The 23,399-nt window shown below is 36.0% G+C and overlaps 1 protein-coding gene across 3 annotated transcripts in view; it reads left to right on the forward strand.

Moving 5' to 3' along the window:
- The window catches only part of LOC134289645 (arylsulfatase B-like), a 40,652-nt gene extending 17,507 nt beyond the window's left edge, over positions 1–23,145 (forward strand). For 2 of the 3 annotated variants that reach the window (XM_062855817.1, XM_062855820.1), the window contains exons 3-5: positions 16,345–16,597; positions 22,086–22,243; positions 22,315–23,145. In XM_062855817.1, the coding sequence (XP_062711801.1) occupies positions 16,345–16,597; positions 22,086–22,243; positions 22,315–23,121 (1,218 nt within the window). In that variant the 3' untranslated portion in view covers positions 23,122–23,145. Of the gene's footprint in view, positions 1–1,925; positions 2,667–2,731; positions 3,125–16,344; positions 16,598–22,085; positions 22,244–22,314 lie in introns of those variants that run through there. The other variant, XM_062855818.1, reaches the window with a different exon arrangement.
- The last annotated feature ends 254 nt before the right edge of the window (positions 23,146–23,399 follow it).

The following is a 23,399-nucleotide window of genomic DNA, read 5'->3' on the forward strand; positions in this document are numbered from 1 at the left end:
AATAAAGTGTGCACAGTATCAAGAAAGTCCAGAAACCGAAATTTAGACCTTGTTTTAGTGAAGTGCTTGTAGATCACCCTAAATCGAGTGGGAAAATTCCCTGTCTCGCGGTAAACTTAGGTAAGCGTGCCGACCCTAAGGCAGTTAAGTCGGGGAGTCTCTTAGACGTTCCTGATTGGCTGACCCGACACTTACAGGTTTCGGTCATGCAGTTCGAACCACGGGACTCTCACCTACGGCTCCGACGAGTTGCATTGTTTCGTGCGCTGTCGTCGTGCTACCAGCAAAGAAGAAGCTATCCGTTTGAGTAGAGCGCTCTTCTTCCACACGTCGACCATGCTGCGGTCTTCCGCCAAAAGGTCGTTTTCCTTCTTGACTAGGGCCACCGATTTGCGAAGCTTCAGCGGACCTTGTTTGAGATCCTTGCTTATGTAACTCCGCCCGCTCGTGTAGCTGATCAGCTCGTTGCCTGCTGCTCAGCGACTACCAACATTTTTGATAGCCCACTCCTATTGCGGCTCAGCACCCGCGTGAGGTCTGCGCGCCAGTCTTCTGGGCCTCCTCATCTAGCGCTGCACCGCCTCATGCTGCTTCTGATGCTTGCTCGCTGGGGGGTACTCCAGCTTCCACCCTTACTTTTTGGGTCATATTTTTAGTATTAGCGGTTCGGTCTCCCTTAGAGCCGATATCGTTCACAGCCAATAAAGTAGTCGCCAATGGTGGTTATCTATGCAAGCAGGGAGGCCACCCAAAGGTTGGCACAGGCCCTTATGAGGACTGAGCTCAGAGCCGGATCAGCGCTAACGGTTTTGTAGGGCAGAAGACAGTGCCGACATTAAAGCCTGTATCCGCAATAATCTTGACACAGAGATACAGCCTGTAACTCTACAATACATACATAAAAATTGCTCAAATTTGGCCTAGTAATACCTTAAGATGTGTTCATTTCACCTACAACATTTCATGTGAATCGATGCAGTACTTTTTGTTGTAGCAATGAAAGAGTAGAATGTGCGCCATTGAATTTTGTACAGCCCCTAGTTTTGCTTGTCAGCGTTGTAACTTTTGAATTTGGCAAAGGAAATGGCTGAAATTTTGAACACAAACCTCTCAATCTACATTTGTTGTATAGGCACAGTTTCAAAAAGAATCGTATACAACTCAAAATTAATGTAATTTTTTGAGAGTTTTTGATAATGTCAGTACCCACGCTCTCAAGCAAAATATGCAACAGAAACTTACATAAAAATGACTTTACTGCATTCTTGGGAACATCATTGATTAATAAAAATTATACAAACTCATTAATTCAGTAACAAATTTTTTAAACGACGTATAATCAATGCTACACCATTGATTATACGTCGTTTTCAAAATTTGTTACTGAATTAGAAAATCAATTTTTCGTTTTTTGGCCTATGGCGCAGTGCCCAGGCTCACAGGCTGCACTACCAGCTAAGCACATAACTCTTAGCTGGCGTTATCGATTGATCCGTGGAAGCATGAGATTAGAACTTGGAAGGTCCAAAGCTATCTATGTTGGACGCTCCTTACCGATTCACCATTTTGCAGCCCAGACATCCATTACCTTTCTAAAAAAGGATCATCTTAGTTTGTGACCTCTAGGTACCAGATTTTTCAAAATCAATAGTTATACGATACCTTTCAACAGCTCAGCAAGAATAAGGTTCTAAACCTTTTGATAGTATGTAACTTGTTGTACTTTGGTGGATTTATTTAATAAAGTTTTCTGTTTTTCCTAATATAAAACGAACAGTAAAATGGCAAAGTAATGTTAGGTGTCACAATAAAAGCTGGTTGGGGAAAACTCAAGGTCAGCAAGAATAATACCTGCGGTATGAGCTCAAATCGCAATGTACTCTGAATCACTCGACGATCACATTCAATTATTTCTGCCTAAGCATGCCCCTACTGTCATTATATGCCGTGGTCTGCTTGTTCACCACATTCTGGGCGTTCAACACTCGAGACTGATCGAGATCCATCAATAGTGCAAACAACTTCATTTCTTTTAATTGCCCTTCTAACACCCCGACTCGTTCCAACCGACAGTCTAATGTCTACCGTCCAACCATTTCCCCCCATCCGTCGCATATCACCTTGAAGTGAAGAAAAGTAACTACCGCACACCACGCAGCAAACCGTTTGATCCACCTAAAACTTCGAGAAAACCCTCCAAGTCAGTCATGATCGTGGTTCCGATCGGTACGCTTCAAATCCGCAACGCACCGCCGCAGCATAGGCTCATATAACCAACAAACCACCGGCGCGGCATCGAAAAAAGCCTCCATTCATTCGTCCGTGATACCATAGAAGCGCGCGCTCGCGCCAGAAGAGAGTGTCGTATATTGATGAGATCGGGCGGTTTTGGCCAGTGGACGCGCGCGCGCAAAACCGTGAACCTTGTTGTTTCTTTGAACGACTCGAATGCATTGAAAAGCTTGCCGTGCAGAAGTTGCCCAACACCATCGTCATTAGGTTTCTAATTCATCGCGAACATTAGTGCAGTGCCCAGCGGATCGTTTGAAGAGATGCATTGTATTACAAAGTTGCTGTTTATCTGGTTGTCGCTGACGATCGGGAAACTCAAAGGTGTAGATCGGTCTCCAGCACCGAATGTGGTTGTTATCGTGGCAGATGATCTTGTATGTGTTCACTACTGGTGGTATCAGAAGATGGAGTTGAAATAATAGTGAAATTATTCCTATAGGGTTGGAACGATGTAAGCTTCCACAGTTCGATGCAGATCTTCACGCCGAACCTCGATGTTCTGGCGTATCACGGATTGATTCTTAACCGGCATTATTCTGCTCCATTTGGAGTGGCATCCCAGTTCGCGTTGATGACTGGCGTCCATCCGTTAAGTGTCGGTATGCAGATGACATCGAGCCTGGAGCCTGATCAACCGTGGGGACTCGATCCGGAACTAAAACTTCTTCCAGAGCACTTCCGTGAAGCTGGATATGCGACGCATTTGATCGGCAAATGGGGTCTTGGATTTTCCCGGAAGGATTACACCCCAACTCAGCGAGGATTCGATAGTCATTTTGGATTTCTCGGACCGTACATTGACTACTGGGATCACAGCATGAAATTGCGTAATGTAAGTTTAAATCGCACAGCTTGATAGCAGCTGAAGATGTAATCAGCTGCCGAAGAAGGTAAAAGAAAGAGGCGGTAAACGTGTAATGATGGAGCTACCCAAACGCTATTAAGCTATCACTTCCACTGCACACAGTGGTTCAGACGAGAAATGGTCTGGTTCATAGTTTATAATATCTGATTGAAGTTGTCGAGTAGGGGTTCAAAAGACACTTTATCAGAATTGGATTAATTTGAACAATACTTGCTTGCTTAGAAATTTAAAATATCACTTAGGTATGGAAAAAAATCCAAAGTTTTTTTTTTGTATTACTGATCTGGTGTGATGGTTAAAACACGTGAATATCACACCGAAGACCTGGGATCGAATCTCATTCCCGACAAACTCACAAAATGTCAGTTTTTCCTTCGAAAAGCAAGTAAGGGTCCAGAGCTGAGCTAGCCTAGGACTAAAAATGTCGGTAAAATAGATAAAAAAGTTTTTCTTCAAAGTGGTATTTATTTCCCCGTGAGCTTTTTTCTTGGATTGGGGATTTTCCAGATTTGTTTAACCAAAATTGTCCGAATAGCTCAGTTGTAGTCATAGCCTGTTAGCTAACGTTGAAAACATATTCGCGACGAACGCATTAATACGATGGGAGCTCCCACCATGTTCATACTTCGCAAATCTCAATAGCAGTTACTCGGACGTAGAAATTATGACACTCCCTGTCCTGAATGACCGTCATGAACTTTGACCCGTATGAGAGTCAATTTGTTTAGTACGCGGCTGCAAACACAAATATAACATGCCATGTAATGTATGTAAGGCAAAGAATAAAAAATCATGCAGTCAGAGCTTCGTGCGAAATCGTGATTTTTTGGGCTCGTCTACGTTCATTGTATTTACTATAACAAAGCATAACAATTTGTAACATCTTATAGAGAATGTATTAGTTCCCTCATACTTTTTAAATTTGTTGAATGAATTTCTAGTAATGCCTGGGAAAGTAATCCACTCAGTGTGCTCAAACTATTCGGATTTCTGACAAATATCTGATACAATGAAAGACCAATGCAGGATCAAAAAAAGCCCCGGTTTTATGGGAAGTGGATTTTCGTTCAATTTAAAATAATGTATGTGACGGTATGAAGAAATTACCTATATTTTAAATACACTGTGGTGCATAATTGATCGGACAAACGCCGATTGTCATACAAAATGGCCAAGTTTGAGATGATGTACATGATGTAACTATTGTTTGCGTTGATGGATTGAGCTCATTTTTTGACACTGAAGTACTCATATGCTGAATTTTACGTATACGAAGTACAAAATGTTTTCGTTCACAGGTTTGGGCGTGACAAAGCGTTTGAAATGTGCAAAAGCGATTTACACGCGTGTCGCTGTCCGATCACTTTTACACATTTTGAACGCCCTGTCACGCCGAAACCTGTGAACGAAAACTATTTGTACTTCGTATACGTAAAATTCAGCATATTAGTAGTTCCGTTTCAAAAATTGAGATAATCCATCAACGCAAATCAAAGTTACAGCATCCCAAACTTAGCCATTTTGTATGAAAATCGGCGTTTGTCCGATCAATTATGCACCACAGTGTAAGAAAAATAAATTTTAGCAATTACGCCAAAACTGGTCATAAATTTATCTAAAACAGAGTCTGTTCAAATGAATACAAACATTTATTTATAGAATATTAGCAGAAATCACGCTAATATCTACAAAAAATGTTACTTGAAAGAACCGCCTTTTTTTTAAGAAGTTGAGTTTCTACAATCTCCACAATCAACTAGTATCAGATAAAACAACAACAATTATTAAAAAGTCATCAGTCCTTTTGGCGTTTTTATTTATTATTCATTTTTTAATTTTTTTTTTTGAGTTTCGAACTTATGATCTTTTTACTTTTTGTCCTTTTACTTCTAGGACTTCGACAACCGATTTGATGTACATATTTTCAATAACATTATTGGTCTGATATTAACGAATTCTCGAAGAAAAAATCTGATCTGCTTTGAGTAGAGTTCGGTGTTGTTCTATGTATTGTGGTGGAGTGCCATAACAAACTTGATGTAACTAAAACCAGGAGCAATTATTGAAAAACTGGTAAGATATAGCAAAATTGCAAAATTGTTAGAAAAATTTCTACTATTTCAACTTTTTTTGAACAATTTCCAGCACTTTTTCATACAACAATCTGGAGACAATTTTAACAATAACAATTTTAGAACATTTTAGTACATCAATAAAAAAGACACTTACACCGTCTTCGGCTCGGGGCCGCACAGACCGAACATTACTAACATTAGACAACGGACAACACATATAACACCCAGTGGCCCAGTGGAGAATTTTTCGTTTGACGAAAAGTTTTCCTCGACTGGAGCGGAAATCGAACCCACACTCCGAGGCTTACGAGAAACCTAAACGACTGACGCCGCTAACCGCTCGGCCACGAATCCCACTAAATCGAGAGATTCCAGCTGTCAATTTTTTTAGCCAAATTTTGGCCTGATATCTTTCAAACAAGTCGATAACGGATTTTTCATTGAAACTCTCAAAATATATTAATTTAGGCAAAATATTATTCAAGTAACATTTCAAGTTTCATGCTGCTCTATTGGCCAATTTTATAAAACTACAAAAAAAAAAACAAGTATTCTATAACAACCATCTCGCAACCGCTATGATAACGCCTTCCAACCAATTGAACCACACCTATAGAGGTTTTCAAAGTAAAGTGGAGAGTAACAATAAGTGTGCAATAAAACCAGCATGTTGCTCATCCATGCCCGAATAACTTTGATAACCAGTAGGTACCGTAATCCGGGGTCAAATTGATCACTTTAAAACAACTTTTGCTGATAACATTAGTGGCAATTCAAAAATTACCAAAAGAATTTCTGGAAAATCAGTACCTAGTAGATCTCCATGAAACTATGTGACAGAATTTTGTTCAACAAATTTAAACTTTTAGTTAAATTACTTCAAAAATCAAAAAAAAAATGAAGATGCCACTTTGGGGTGAATTTGATCAGTATACTATTAAGCATCGGTTAAAAAGAAAAAAATCCCTATTCACTTAGTTTTGCCTTTCTAAACCCGAATAACGCGTCAAAACTCTTACAACTAGTGAATTTGACACTTAAAATGCAAAATTAAATTTTGAAATTTCCCCCTTAACGCCTAAAGGTAGGCAATTTCCTTTGAATTAAGTGATTTCTGTTACAATAAATTCGTTCGTCAAAATAAGAATTTTTTTTAACTTATTCATATTCAGCATAGCTTCATAACTTCCCAACCAAGGTTCCACAAAAATGTTAAAACAAGAAGTTTACGGGAAGTCCTAGTGGCAATCGATTGTTTAGAAGCAATGATTTCAGCTAAGTAAGAAACACATTGCAAATTCCTAAGAAATAAAGCAAAACTAACTTTTTTCTAACAAAATAAAAGTCTAAACTCATCTCTAGACATCTATGAACTAAATGAAATAAGAAGTTTGAGATCATTGCAATTACAATGCAGTACCCAGATGATCAATTTCACCCCGCTGATCAATTTGACCCCGGTTTACGGTACCTGTGTAAGTGTGAGAAAAGGACAAAAACTTATGTTGACATCGTAATCATCCTATGGATTTTTTTCATCGATTATCACTACACTCAACAAAAAAAAACTAACGAAATTCATCAAAATACCTTATTTTTTTGCCATAAGTAAAAATTATGGATGTCATAAAAATACCTTATGAAAATTGATTGTGCTTGTTATGACAAATTTTATAAGATAGACTTATAATGCAGACTGGATTCGAGCCATGAACGTCGAGGCTTAATACGGCATCATCAGCATCGGCAGCCATGTTGGATTTGTGGCTCGAAATTTCAAAGTGATCATTTTCAGCCACGAAAGCGAATATTCGTATGAAAAAGTATCATCCCATATGCTCACTAGCAGTGATAATGATGATATTTTATCAGCTACGTTACTGCAGAATTATCAGTTTTTAATCACTTCAAAAATGCGAGTCCAACAATCATTGAAAATCAAAAAGTAATTGATTAGATTGAAAGTTCAGTGTTCCATTATGGCACCTTCATCCACACGGCTACCGCTGCTTGAGACGATTTTGCGTCACAGAGCGACCTTATGAAATTAATTCTAATCATTATGAATTATTTAAAGGCCGTTTCCTAAGTTTGGCCTTATGAAATTCTTAAGTTTATTTGCCTGAGTGTAGTAAATATGCTTTATTATAAGTGACTTTGTGGTGATTTCTGTAGCATTTCACTATGTGCGGAAACACTTTTACCACGAATAAGCGGATTATAGGTGCGCAATGTACCTGATCACGTCATTACCATATTGCCACTCGTGGTTTTCGCTGTTTTCTATAAGATGGCGCTCAAATCGATGATGAATGACATTCCACTATGGTCGGCTATGGATGGTCAACAATATTTCAGCGAAAGTTTGAACATTTATTATATATTTGTGAAATAGATTTTTTTCGATATAATTTAGAGCAGTGCTTCCCAATGTGGGTGAAATCGCTCCCTAGGGGGCGAAATCGCTACCTAGGAGGCGGAAATGAGGCCGAGTGGGGCAAGAATTCGTAAAATCAAAATTGAGGGGGGGGGCGAAAGTATTAAATAAGGGAGCGATTTTTGATTAATTTGAAATAAACACTAGTCCTGTACCATCAATAGGTGTTAATCTGAAAACTTTCCAGAAATTTGCGTAGCTTTCTCTCAAAATTTGACAATTTAATTAAAACATAGGAAGTTCTCAAATAACACGAGGTCATAGCGGTAGTCTCCCACAAAAAAAAAACACGAGGCTTGTCAATTTGGATCACCGACCATTCCCGAATTCTCTATCACTGTGGAAAGCTGTTTGAAAATACACCGATATATTTTTAAGCTGTAATTTACACACACAATTTACATACACGACCAATAATAATTATAATTTGATAATTGTTTTCTAATCTTCTATCATTTCAAGTTATATGTGAACCAGCCAAGGGCTAAAGTCCTTATAAATAGAGCTCGAATTCATTTTTTTTATGGAAAATCACTGCGTTTTTAACGCAATGATATTAAAATGGAAACGATACCTATACAGACACACGAAATGCCACGGTATCGTAAATTACGGGGCTAAATTTAAGTATACAGTGCGAGAAATAAGTAAATAAGTTTTCTATACAAAATAATCATGTTTAGGGATCAAAATCTCTTTTTCTAGCGATTCGATTGTTATGGAATTTTGGCTGCAACCTTAAAATAACTACAATTTTGGCTGGAATAATAGATCATCCAATAAATATAAAGACACTATTTCCATATAAAAATGTGTCTTTATATTTATTTGATTCTGAAAAGTCGATACGTTAAACGTTTTCATGGATGATGATTTACATTTCAAGCCAAAATTCCATAACAATCGAATCGCTAGAAAAAGAGATTTTGATCTCTAAACATGATTATTTTGTATAGAAAACGGCTCTGTCTTTATACTTATTTCTCGCACTGTAGTTTAAGGCGAAACTGGAAGCATTTCCTCATTTTTTTAGTTTTTGATCTTTTATAAAATAACGTAGCAATATTTTCAAAATCGGTTTTCGTACACATGTAGAGTACGGATCAAGAAATCTTCTGATTATTTTTCAGGTAATGATAACTTCGAACCCCAAGGATTTGTCCAAGAATTGTCGGAAAGAATTTCCAGTGGGAGGAGAAGCAGGAGCAAATTTAAATTTTGGAGAATATTTTAGGATAAATACGAAACTTTAGACTGCTTCAAAAAATATGAAAACACATTATTTAACGAATAAAACATATCATTTTGATGCTGTCATCTACAGAGGGTGCCCAAAATGTTTGGGATAGGCATCTTTTTTTCTCCCTCAAAAATATTCAACATGCTGTAACTTTTCATAGAGTGCATCAAAAATTCTCAAATTTTGACTGTTTGTCAACCTATTACATGTGCATCTCTGGTAAAAATTTGCGCCTGATTGGTTAATCTTTCGCGAAGCTAGAACCGTTCTCGTAAATCACTACTTTTTAGAAAACCAATTTTTGAACTGTCATATCTCCGAAACCAGTGAACCGAATCGAATGAAATTTTGAACGTTTATCAACAATATATTGATACTTCATGAGACATTGTAAAATGTAATATGTATTTTCTCACGACGAATAAAGTTATACCGGTTTGACATTTTCACCCATATAGAGAAAAATAAGTCAAATTTACAATACCACACAAAAATTACAAAATGTGTTCTTGCTTCAATCCAAATATGCTCTAAAATATCTTTAGAACAAAAGTAAAAGTTCTTTGGATATCAAAACTAAAATTAAATGACATTGAAGTAAAAAAATCACATTTTTTCGATAAAAAATCCAAAAAGTGTCAATCCATGATATCTTTTTTAATGTTTAAAACGTACCTAAGTTTTTATAACTTGTGAAGCACTAATATATTGTTGATAAACGTTCAAAATTTCATTCAATTCGGTTCACTGGTTTCTGAGATATGACTAGGCTGACCATACGTCCCGTATTTAACGGGACAGTACCGTTTTTGTGACCTTTTAGAGTTGTCCCGTCGTATTGTGGGAAAAGGCCAAAATGTCCCGTATTTTTCGGAAAACGAGCATTCTAAGGAGTGTATCGTAAAGTAGTTGAAAATGTTTACAATAGCCTCAAAAATAGTTTTATACAACTTTTGAGTAATTTTATTTTTGGAGATACTGTATAAATCCTTGAAAAAAGAAATGGCTTTTATGATTTTCTAAAAATGTTATTTCAACTGGGTTAAAAACTAGATTACTGAACACATGTTTTTAAATTTTTGCACACCTTCTTAAAATTTGAAATTGCGAAAAAAGTTCGATAATGATCGAAAATTATTAACTTTTTTGTGCGAATATAATAAGCTCCAGAATCCTCATGATATAGGCAAATTATTTTTTTCAAGATAAATCTCCACTGCATTTAAGCGCAATTCTTAAAAATGAAAAAAGGCCATTTTTGAGGAACCCCTTTTTTCTATGCCCCTACATATCATGTTTACGCAAATAAAAAATACATAAAACGAAAAATTCGCATTTTTTTAAATAGGGTATGTTTTTTATTTTATGGACGAGTAGCTTAGAGCAAAAAAATAGAATTTTATAACCTTTTAAGATATTAGAAGCAGAGCTTCAAAGTTTGACAAAAAATAGACGTTTTTTGGAATGGACCATTTTGTAGATATAGGAGATTTTTCTATCGAAAATATGAATTTTGAAAGTCGGTGTTGAATGATATGTTATGTGTACATAACTCCTAACAAGCATCATTTTTTTCCAGATTTTTCATCGTACAAATTTTATTCACTACAGATTTTTGAAATGTTGAAAAATCTTAACAAAATTGCATTTTGTGAAAATTTTTATTTTGTGAGGTGTATTCATTTAACCATATTTTCAATAATACTGATTATTTTCCAAATTTTTCCAAGCTGTTCCAAACTTAACTATATTGTGAAGATTTCATAGAAGAATCGAAATGAAAAGACCAACCCAGCTTCGAGATAGGGCATCCTGAACATTTTCAACTACTTTCCGATACACTCCTTAGTGTTAACAAAAAAAGTTAAGTTTAACTTATTAAGATAATGTGTCGACATATTTTCCTATCTTTACTCTTTTCAATGAAACAGATATTTCTTGATTAAGAAATAAAGGTTCATCCTGTTTGAATTTCGAGTTAATATTAATGATTTGAAGTATCAGAAATATTTCCTAAGAGCTTACTGAAATTCACAGTTCAATAAGTTTTTCGTGCTTTTATTCAAATTCTCAACAAGTTTAAAATGTAGTTTGTGAAGGGTCAAGCTATAATTTTGAATTACTTTAGTATATACCCTTTAGATTATTCAGCAATTCTACAGAAATTTACTGGAATAAAATGTAAATTTCGCTATATTTTCTAAGTCAACGAATAATTTTTAATGGAAATTATTAAGTGATGTATAAAAGAGTTGAAGATAAACAACATAATCATTCCAAAAACGTGATTTTTTCGGGAGCTTTTATGACATCAACAGTTTTTACATGATTAGAGATCTCAGACTTAAAATACAAAAAATGAAAATATCTGTTGAAAGAATCTCATTCATGTCTACTAAAATAGTTGCCCATAAATATAAAGAAAAAATAAAAATAGAACTAACTACGGCTATCATAATGTAATTGCATTCAAAAATAAACATACAGAATGTTTATCATTTTCAGTCATTCTTCAATTGCAAAAAAAAACTTTTAGTCAAAAATAATAGAATAAAGAGGCGATGAAAGTCCCTTTTTTTTTGTTTTATAATTATTTAACTTTTGCACGATTTAGCTTTTGAAAAATTCGATTGATTCCTTATTAAGTAACAATAACAGCTGAATAACAGTTAATTCAGCCAATTTCTTTTAAATCAAGTTTAAGAGCGGATTATTCGTCTGTTGTACAGCAATCATGTTTGTTACGTTATATTATAACATAATTTTAAAGATAACTCTAGACGTCTCAAAACTTTGTTTACACTCGCAGATTTTATTCATATGTATTTTGCTTTCATAAGTGTACACAAATTTGTATATCTGAGATCTTTTAGAACATTTTGTATGTCCCGTATTTTATGCTCATGTGTCCCGTTTTTATCGTGTTACTATCTGGTCAGCCTAGATATGACAGTTCAAAAATAAGCTGTCTGAAAAATAGTGTTTTACGAAAACGGTTCTAGCTTCGCGAAAGATTAATTAATCGGGTTCAAATTTGTATCAATGATGCACATATAGGGTCTTGTACCATTTGGGCAGGTGTACCTATTTTGGGCACTTGCCGCTATAACTACGTCAATTTCAAACGGATTGATTTGAATTTTTGTATAGAATTAGGCACGTACACTATCTAACTCTATACAAAAACTCAAATCAATCGGTTTAAAATTTACTTAGTTATAGCGGCAAGTGCCCAAAATAGGTACACATGCCCAAATGGTACAAGACTAATAGGTTGACAAACAGTCAAAATTTGAGAATTTTTGATGCACTCTATGAAAAGTTTCAGGATGTTGAACTTTTTTGTGAGAGAAAAGAAAGTTGCCTATCCTAAACATTTTGGCCACCCCCTGTATTTCTTTCACAATATAGTTTGTTTTGTTTCACACTTTAACATTTCATTCCAACTGTCTTGATATTTTCAAGAATAGGGTAGCGAACCACTTGGGCAGCGGCCGGTATTTTGGGAATTCTTCGCTATGACGCAGTCAATTCCAAACCAATTGACTTGAAATTGTGTACACGGCTAGATACTATACGTATCTCATCGCATTCCAAAAATTGTGTCAATTGGTTCGGAATTGGCTGAGTTATAGCAGAAAAGTGCCCAAAATAGGACCCCTGTCGAGATGGTTCCACTTCCCTAGTTAAGTTTTCTCAATATATACTCCAAACTTTTATTTACCCAAAGGTGTTTTATAATTATTTATTTATCACTAAACACTAACAGTTATACAACTCCTTACAATACTAACTATCTGAATAAGTTGTCAAAGGAATGATTCCATAATAAATTGAAAAATAATCCATTTGTCGCAAACACCTCAAAGTTAAATTTTCGCGCAATAAAAAGTTGCAGTCACTTTAAGTGACTTTCCCAATTTTCAACAATTTTTTATTTAATTTTTTTTGCGTGAATGTCTATAAAATTAGATTTTAGATGATCTAGAAGAACTTTTTTATTTACAAAATCATGCATCATTTCTTTGATTTTTTGGTTTATTTTTTTAACTGAAAAAGCGTTTTTATTGTCCAAATAAAAACCTTACTACCTATTCGTTCAAAAAGTCATTTTTTATAATACTTTGAAACAAGAACTGCCAAAACATGATGTAAAAGTTTGACTTTTTCATGTAGAGTTAATGTTTAGGAATATTTTTGAGCATTGTTTACTCGAAATCAGATACCAAGCATAGGCATTATTATAAGCGTTTTTGAAACTTAGTGAGTTTTTTTCTCAAAAATTGGGTTTCCTTGCATTTTAAACATATTCTTTAAATCAGTGCAAAAATTGAAGTTTTAAGCTTTCTATTATTATTTAGAAAAGAAAAATCATTTTAAGACCGAAACTATGCAAGTTAGCCGAAATTCTCATTGATCTTATAAAATACGTGTTTTCAACGGGGTATGAAATGTCTCCATTTGAAACAATTTTCTAAAGGTACAGTTTGTTCGCAACATTTTTAAGCAACTAAAACATTTGTAAAAACACGCTAAAACATTTGAAATTTGACATAGATACTGTTGAAAAGTTATCGGGCCCTAAAAAAATTTTGAGTAAAAAGAAGAAAAATATAAAAGAAATCTAAAAAACAAATAACTTTGGAAAAAATGATGTTTAAATAGGCTAACTCGCCAATTGTTGCACACCTCATAAAAATTGCATGGAGTGTGCAATAATTGGCGAATTTTCAAGGTGTGGAACAATTGGCAATTTTCCATAATATTTTGTTTAATTCATTTAGAAAAAAATCATGAAACAAGATCGCAAATCGGTAGAAAATTAAGAAAGTTATGGCATTCAAAGTGAAAGGATCTACTTACTCGAAAATTTAACTAAGAGGCGTTCACGAAAGCATTAGCACACAATGAGGAGAAAGCTAGTCCCTAGCTCATCTGTTGGTTATTTGTGTAAATGCAGTTATCCTTGCAATAACAGAGGAACAACCGCGGGCGGTCAATCATGCTCATGCTCATGCTCAATTTAACTAAGAGGCGTTCACGCACCTCTAAATCTAACTCAGAGGTTTTTCTTTTTGTGTGATTTTGATCCAGAGCGGTGCAAATACAAGGTTCCAACAACTTTTCAAAATAAGCCGCATTTTAGTGAACATTCCCTTTCGCACAGGAACATTTTCGCAATTCTTGAGAAAGATTCAATCGAATGAAAATGAATTCCAAAACCATTCTTCCTTCTGATGGTATCCCGCTAGCGATTTTCCTGACGAAATGCGCAAAAAATACAATATTTAAAATGTTGTAAAAGGTAGTTTTTAAAGAATTTTTTAGAAATACAGTAGGAATTCAAAAACGATCAATTTTAGTACAGTAAGACAATCAATTTATGGTAGGATTTCATATCCAGAAATCTAATGAGGATTTCTAGAAAACTTTCGGTGGAATAAGGAGTGTATCGGAAAGTAGTTGAAAATGTTCAGGATGCTCTATCTCGAAGCTGGGTTGGTCTTTTCATTTCGGTTCTTCTATGAAATCTTCACAATATAGTTAAGTTTAGAACAGCTTGGAAAAATTTGGAAAATGTTTAGTATTATTGATAATATGGTTAAATGAATACACCTCACAAAATAAAAATCTGCACAAAATGCAATTTTGTTAGGATTTTTCAACATTTCAAAAATGTGTAGTGAATAAAATTTGTACGATAAAAAATCTGGAAAATATTGATGCTTGTTAACAGTTATGTACACATAACATATCATTCAACACTGACTTTCAAAATTCATATTTTTGATAGAAAAATCTCCTATATCTACAAAATGGTCCATTCCAAAAAACGTATATTTTTTGTCAAACTTTGAAGCTCTCCTTTTAATATCTTAAAAGGTTATATATTTCCATTTTTTGCTCTAACTTACTCGTCCATAAAATAAAAAACATACCCTATTTGAAAAAATGCGAATTTTTCATTTTATGTATTTTTATTTGCGTAAACATGATTTGGAGAGGCATATAAAAAAGGGGTTCCTCAAAAATGGCCTTTTTTCGTTTTTAAGAATTGTGCTTAAATGCAGTGGAGATTTTTCTTGAAAAAAAATAATTTGCCTATATCATGAGGATTGTGAAGCTTATTATATTTGCACAAAAAAGTTAACAATTTTCGAACATTATCGAACTTTTTTCGCAATTTCAATTTTTAAGAAGGTGTGCAAAAATTTAAAAACATGTGTTCAGTAATCTAGGTTAAAACCCCAGTTAAAAGCACATTTTTAGAAAATTATTAAAGCCATTTCTTTTTTCAAGGATTTATACAGTATCTCCAAAAATAAAATTACTTAAAAGTTGTATTAAACTATTTTTGAGGCTATTGTAAACATTTTCAACTACTTTACGATACACTCCTTATCCGACAGCTTCCACGAAGTTTCAAAAGATGGTATAAAAATCACGACACAATTTCTTTCATAAAAGCATATTACGTTGAAATGACTATCTCAGTCGAAATTTTGAAACGACCGAATCATTTAATAAAAACTTTATTCTAAATTTTTCGATTTCGTCGGAATTATCTGTATAGGAAATTATCAAAATGATGATTGAATACATTCAATTTTTCTCTTAAATTTTGTCAGAGCATAAGTATTAAATTCTTTCAAATTTTTTAATAACTTTCTCTTGAATTTCCGCCAAAGCTAAATCATTATTTTATCCACTCCAGGGAGGGAACTGGCATAGGTTTTGGCCAGTCTAAGGGAAATCATCAATTTCCGCCTAGCTTTGCTTATATATATAGTTATCATCTTGATCATGGGAAATTGTTTCTAATCTACGCACAAATACGAAGCGTGAACTTTCGTGTGAATCCGTAAGCAAAATATTTTTTTTTATTTCAACTTTTTCCCTATGTCGGTACCACTGTGCTCCAAGGTAAAAGTAGCACTTTTTGGTGCGGTGGTGATTGAAGGTAATCATCAAGGTTTTGATTCGATGCAATTGTGTGGTTCGCTCCGGTCCGGACCCGGCATATGTGCTGTGCACTAAGCACATGAGAGGTGCGGTGCGAACTCGTGCGTAGATGTTGTTTATGTTTACCCGCACAACGCTTGGACCGGGGATGATGGTGCGACGACGTATGTCAATAACCGATCAATTATTGAAGATCGAACCATAATAGATTTTCGGCAGATAAATAAAGCATATATTGAATCATGGGCAGTGAATCCACTATGAATAAGCTTGAAACGGCAAACATTTTCATATTTATTATAGAGGCAACATCCGAGAAGTGTTTTTTTTATTTCGATTAAATGATCTGGTTATCCATAATTATAACTAATGATAAAGCTTGGAAGAAAAATAATATTTGGGTAATACAATACCCTATCCCCTCCCCTTCTTTCAATTTGTTATAAACCAAATACCACCCATTATTCCGCAGACCTCCACCCGAGGGCTAGACATGCGGCGGAATTTGGAAGTTGACCACTCGGTTAATGGAAGCTACGCGACGGATTTGTTCAACGGTGAAGCGGTGCGGCTCATACGGGAGCACGATCAGAAGAAGCCGCTGCTGTTGGTTCTGACACATTTGGCACCGCACACCGGTAACGAGGACGATCCGATGCAGGCGCCCGCCGACGAGGTGGAGAAGTTCGACTACATCCGAGACGAGAAGCGGCGAGTGTTGGCGGGTAAGTGCGAAGATGATGCTTGGCCTAGGTGTATCTAGGCAATTAAATTATGAAATCTGATAGATCTATCAATAAAGGGTTGATTCGACGTTTGTATGGCGCAAAACTGAGATTACGCTTATGCTTGATCAATTCAATATTAGACATTAACAATAAATAACAGCAATTCACTATACAGAAAACCTCATATTTGGCAAATAATTTACCTAGGCTTTAACAAGGATTTAAACGTTTTTATGTAGGTCACAAAAATAAATCTTTCCTTTTTTATAGTTTTACTCACTACTTCTACTTTAAAGTCTAGTAGATGGGTTTTGTTACACGGTGCCAAACCACCCTTCAGGGAATTGCATGCATACATAAAAATTGAAAAAAATGAGAATAATTATGGAATTGCAAGACGTCGGAAAAAATGTGGAAAAAAGTTGAGAAAAATATTTTTAATTGGGAAATTAAATTTTAAATAGTTCTGAATTGCAAAATGATTCAAATCAACCTAAGTTTTTGTGTTGAGAAATGAAGAATGATTTGATAAAACTGATGCTTCAATCATTTATTTAGGCAAGTTTGAAGTAATACCAAAAATATTTAAAAATCTCTAAGATATCGATCTTTGAAAAAAAAAATGCGAGCATCTGTACAACTGCGGAACTTGAATCAAGCTCCAATCTATGAAAATGATTATATGCTTCTTCTTCTTCTTTGTGGTTCGACGTACGAATTGGAACCTGGCCTGCCTCTCATAAACTTAGTTTTCTTAGAGCAATTCCACAGTTATTAATTGAAGGGCTTTCTTTGCCTGTCATTGCATGAATTTGTACATTGTGTGGCAAGTACAATGATACACTATGCCCAGGGAGTCGAGAAAAGTTTCCCGAATGAAAACGGGAATCGAACCGCCGTCTCCGGATTGGCGACCACTACGCTAACTGGAGATCATATGCTATCAGTTTTAACCCTCTAATACCCAAATTTTTGATTTTGATTTAAATATCATTTTTCGTCATCTAAAATCGATTTAAACATGTTTTAGAAGATGATTCTTTTTAATTCTCGATTTCGTGAATTTTAGTTTTTGATTTTTCTAATTTTTATTTTTGAACATCCCCACACTTATATTTTTCCTGGAAGCCAATTTGGGGAACGGATTTTTTTAGATGAAAACATTTTGAGATTTTATGATTATTGTTGAAATATTCATGTTTTAATTTTTTTCACAGAAAATTTTATTTTCCGTGTAATTTTAAGGAAAATAATTTTAGAGTGTATTCGATTCCCTTAAACTATTAAGCAAGGATAGAATGATTTGGGAAAAATTTAAAATATGTTAATTGTAGCGATTCAATACAAAATAAACAATGACTTCTAAAAGGTGACTAAAACATCAATTTTTCAATGATTTTTAAAAAATATAAATATTATTTAAAATACACCAAAAACTATTTTGAAGTATACAGAATAGTCCTAAATATCAGCCAAAAATATAAAAAAATTGATTTTCCACGAAACAAAAATTACAAAAATGCTCAAACTATACCCCGTCTAAAGGCGGGATTGTGTATTAGAGGGTTAATACTTCTTGCGAACTTTTCTATTGTCAATTACTTGAGTTGTTGAAACACATCATCAGTCGTAATTTCTTAATGGTTTTTTAACATACTTTTATTAATTTTGTTTTACGAAATAGCACTTTACACTTTTACATAGTTTAAAATTACCTTTTCAAAGTAATCTCATAACATGAAACATTTTCAAGACGCTCTCATTATGCATCCATAACGCATTTGTTGATCACTGGCATAACCTATGCTGCTAGAATAATTGCCAAATTTATGTTTAATTTCAATCATGCATGGGCACACAGGGCTATTCCAGGAGGTTTGAGGGGATTTTACATTCCAGGGACGTTTACAGCCCCACGGGTCTTAAGGGGGTTTCATGAGCGTTTCATGCGATTGCGGGGGTTTCAGAAGATAATGCGGCTTCAGAGGCGTTTCAGGAGGTTTCAAAGAGTCTTTGAAGCATTTCAGAGGTATTCCAGGGTATTGCAATAGCGTTCCAGGAATCTTCAAAAGGTTACAGAGGCGTTCCAGCTCCAGAGAGTTTCATGGGCGTTGAAATTTCATTGGTGTTCTAGAAAGTTTCCGGGAGTCCCAGGGGTGTTCCAGAAGTGTTCAAATACTTTCAGAAGCGCTCCATGGGGTTTCGTGGGCGATCCAAAGGGGCTTTATAGTGGTCTCAGAGTATTTCATCGGGTTTCAGAGGAATTCCGGGAGGTTAGAGGGGGTCCCAATGTTGTTCCAGTGTTGTACTAAGGAGTATCAGGAGCCATTCCATGGGGTTTCATGGACGTTTCAGGATGTTTCAGCGGATTTCAGGGGATGTCAGAAGCGTCCCAGTAAAATTAAGGGGTGTTCCGGTTTGTAAAGTTCCATTCTGTTTTCAAGTAACGGTTTAAGTGCCAACTTTAAAAAACGACCGTTACTCCGTCAAGTACCTAAAACTAAGACAGCAAATCAAATCAACTCCGCAAAATAGGAATAAATATTCTAAAATTAAACTAACCTAGTCAAATAACTTATTCAAAATTGATTAGCGTGACACAAGAAAAGTGAAGTACAAACTAAGTTCGAAGTAATTTTATTCAGATAAGTAATTCAACACTCGAACGCGGTGTTAATTCAACTAAATCATTCGAGGCAATCTAGTTTGTATGTACATCGGGAGTTTAAACTCCAAATTTAAAGCAAACAAGATTTAATCCAATTAATCTTTAAATGAATACGGTGACGTCACGTTACCATGATGCAATCTGACAAGATCTGACCTGGTTGTTATCAACGAATCCAATGACGGACTTCTCTTGAGGTCCACACGTGGTTCAACAAAGCTTTAGCTTCATCCGTATTTAACGACCGGGCCTCAGACTTCAAGTCATTAATTATGGGCTATACCACAATATTCCTAAATACTGGAAGCAGTGGTGAAAAGGATTTACAATAAGGAATGAAAAGAGAGAGAGGCGTTCCAGGAGGCGTCCAGGTGGTTTCAGCAGCGTTCCATGGGATTTTAGTGACGTTTCAGGAGCGTTCCAGGGGCCTTCAAGTTCAATGAGTTCCAAGAGCATTCCTGGAAGTTTCAGGGATGTTCCAGAGGGTATCCAGAGCGTCCCAGTGGCACTCTAGGACTGTTTCATGGGGTTTTAGAGGCGTTCCAGAATGTTTTATGGACGTTTCAAGGGATTTCATGGGCGTTCTATGGGGTTATCATTGGGTTTCAAGGGCGCTCCAGGAGATATATCCCTAATACATATCATCTGAAATCCTTGAAACGCCTTGAAGGCCCCTTTTTTCATGAATCCTTCCCGAAACCCCTCCGGAACCCCCTGACAATCCTTGAAACTCCTCTAAAACATCCCTGGAACTCCCTTAGAAGCCCTAAGGAACCCCCTGGTCATAGAAAATGGAATTTGATTTCCTTTCATTGAATTCAATGGGAAGTATAAGTAATGACTGGATCTAGACGTTCATTATGTATTATCTACTACCGTGTAATTAAGCAAAGAAAACCAAATATAATCAAACATTGCATTACTAACTGTTCAACAATTGACAATTGACCCTACTTTGGATATCAATCGACAAAATTCTAAGGAAAATTTAAATGAAATATTCTGGGAGTTGTTTTCTAAAAGTACTTCTTAATTTAATATTCCTTTTTTCATAGGCTGTGTAAAATTTTTATACTTATAGTTTTTTTTTTCAGTATTAGATTCAAAGGAGTTTACTAAAAGTTACTACAAAGTAGAATTTCGAATATATATAACTACAAAAACGAAATATCAGCAAATTTAAAAGGGTAGTTCGGCTGGGTGGCTCCAGAAACATACTCCAGAAATTATATTGGGAGAAACTTGAAAATTCGAATACACAGGAATTGGCAAATTGGGAAATACAATTGTGGAAAAAACACTCTGTGCCTTCGAATTTTCAGTACGATTCGACGTACCAGTAAATTGGTATAAACCTGTAAAGGACAACAGAGACATGTGTACCTGTGTACCCTAGTTGCGTTTCATTGGCGCAGTTCATCGCTTGAGCGTGCGACTGAATCAAGCTCTCGACGCATGCTAAATAGACACCTTCAACACATACGGTTCGGAACCTAGATATGCAAAGTACGAGAGTAAGTATCAGTACTATAAAAACAAGTCGCTATCACTTGTATAATTAGATGCAAATAGGAGTGTTCATTGTGTGGGCTCAGAGTCAGTTTGGCTTTCTATTTCTCAAAATCGTTATCTGTTCTGTGGCTTAGATGGTTAAAGCACCGGTCTATCGAATGCGGAGTAGTGGGATCGAATCCCACCAGAACACATTTTTTTTCACAATTTTATCTCTTAATTTGCCAATTAATCATTCTGCTGTGTCTTCGAATTTTCAAGTTTGTCCCAGTACGTTAATTGGCACAGGCCTGTAGGGTGCCAGTACCAGTTATCGCACTACCTAAGGAAAACTATTTCTACAAAAATAAGAAAAAGCCCGCCGAATGTCATCGATATGTCAAATGATTGATAAGTTTTCATACTTTACAGGAAAAACATGTAAAACGGAACCAAAACTACTTTAAGTATTTATTACGGCGTGTTTCAATGATAGGAGCCCTGAACCAGTTATGGACACATTTGTCAATTTGTGTTCCATTTCACACTATTTCCAGGCATTCCTTATGGGATTAGCCATCATATCTGGTACACTATGGCGGAATAGGGTGCAAGAAAGTCGAAAAGTTAAGAAAATTATTAAGTTCCATCATAATTTGAGCAAATTGTGAAGTTTGAATGATTGCAAACATTTTTTAACGTAATCTGTTGTTTACGATTTTTTTATTGTTGTTTTGCGTCATTAAAGGATAAAAACCAACTATGGCGAATTTGAGGTGCTATAGCCATAACTGGTACACTGAGCCTAAAGGGCAACATAGAGTTGCAAATTCTTTTGGAAACTTCTTCGGAAATTTCTTCAAAAATATCTGTAAATTATTTAGCCAACTCCTTTAAAATTTCTTTTAAAAAATTCCTTTCGAAACTGCTTTGTCTATTTTTTTTGAAATTACTGGGTAATGCTATTATAGATCAGCGATTAAAATTTCTCTCAGTGTTTTTATTTTATTTTTTTTCTGAATGTTATTCAAATATGTATCCTCAAATATCTTCAAGGACATCATTTCAATCCAAGCAACCGTTTCTCGAGTTACAAAGTTTTAAATAAAAAATAGATATTTTTATAAGTCCTTTTTCAAGGTTAGGTGAAGAATGATGCAAAAGAAATAACATGAACGAAATTTTTGGAAAGAGCTCAAACATGAGAAAAATTTCATTTACGTATTTCTTTATTTATAAATTCAGCATAAAAAAATACCGAACTCCATACTGAGCAACAAAACCCTTATCTATGCCACTGCATTTGTTTTTTTTTCTTCGATTCAGCAATGATCTCCAAAATCGATGAAGGAGTTGGTCAGATAGTGCAAACCCTCAAGGAACGCGACATGCTCGATAACTCCATAATCCTGTTCTACGCCGACAATGGGGCTCCAACCGTAGGAATGCACGCAAATTCCGGCTCCAACTTCCCATTGAGAGGAGTATGCTTTTTACTTATTCGAGCACCATGTGCAGCTGTAAATTGAATAACGACCGTTTTTCTTGCTTTCAGCAAAAGTACAGTCCTTGGGAGGGAGCCGTCCGGACGGTGGCCACCGTCTGGAGTCCCCTGTTGAATCTGACCGCCGGACGGGTTTCGGACCAGTGGATCCACGTGAGTGATTGGCTGCCAACGTTGGCACATGCAGCCGGAATCGAAGGCATTCCCATTGGGAGCGAAATAGATGGGCGCAATCAGTGGGAAGCGTTAAAAAATCCCGCAATCAGCGTCAGGAATGTGGTAATGAATAACATTGACGAGTTGCACCAGTACAGTAGTTATAGTAGGGGCGGTTGGAAGTACGTAAATGGGACATCGTGGGAGGGTAAGCTCGATAATTGGATGGGCGAGTTGGATGGCGAAGATGAGTTGAGCGAGGAGGAGTATGTGGTGCGGCTGGCGGGATCGGTGGTTGGGCGAATGATGCCACTGGATTTGGAGCATGTGGCTCGTTTGAGGCGTGACGCGACTGTGGAGTGCGAAGTGGAAGGTGTGGGAAAAGCTTGCAATCCGAAGAAATCCGCATGCTTGTTCAATTTGTTGGAAGATCCCTGCGAAAGAAACAATGTAGCGTCGGAACACTTGGATATTTTGGAAGAACTGAGGGCGGAGGTACAGCGGTACCGGCAGACGGCTGTTGAACCACGGAACAAACCAGCTGATCCTCGGTCGGATCCTGGATTCTACAATAATACTTGGACTTGGTGGCTGGATGAGATTGATTCTCAGTCGAGTATGTACATGTTCCCTCTGTTGATAATTGTGATTTCCGTTGCTCTGGTTGCGTTGCTTCTTTTATTTCTACGACCATTTAAGTAGAATAAATCAATAGTGTAAGAAGAATACTAATGCAATTGTTTTCATCCGAAACTCTTCCTTTCAACCGGCTCGCACCATCAAATGACAATGGCTCTGAACTTGAACTTCCGCTTGCCACGCCACGGACGGCGGCATGCAGGAAGCAGCAAACAATTCAGCAACAAGACAACGACCCTTATCAATGCGCGCTTCCGACCTGCATACAGCACAGACAAACAGACGATATGTGCACTAAAACAGCGACAAGACACGATTTATGGCGGTGGGTGCGATTAATC

Source organism: Aedes albopictus, chromosome 3 (assembly GCF_035046485.1).
Source record: "Aedes albopictus strain Foshan chromosome 3, AalbF5, whole genome shotgun sequence".
In the NCBI taxonomy this organism is placed as follows: Eukaryota; Metazoa; Arthropoda; class Insecta; order Diptera; family Culicidae; genus Aedes; species Aedes albopictus.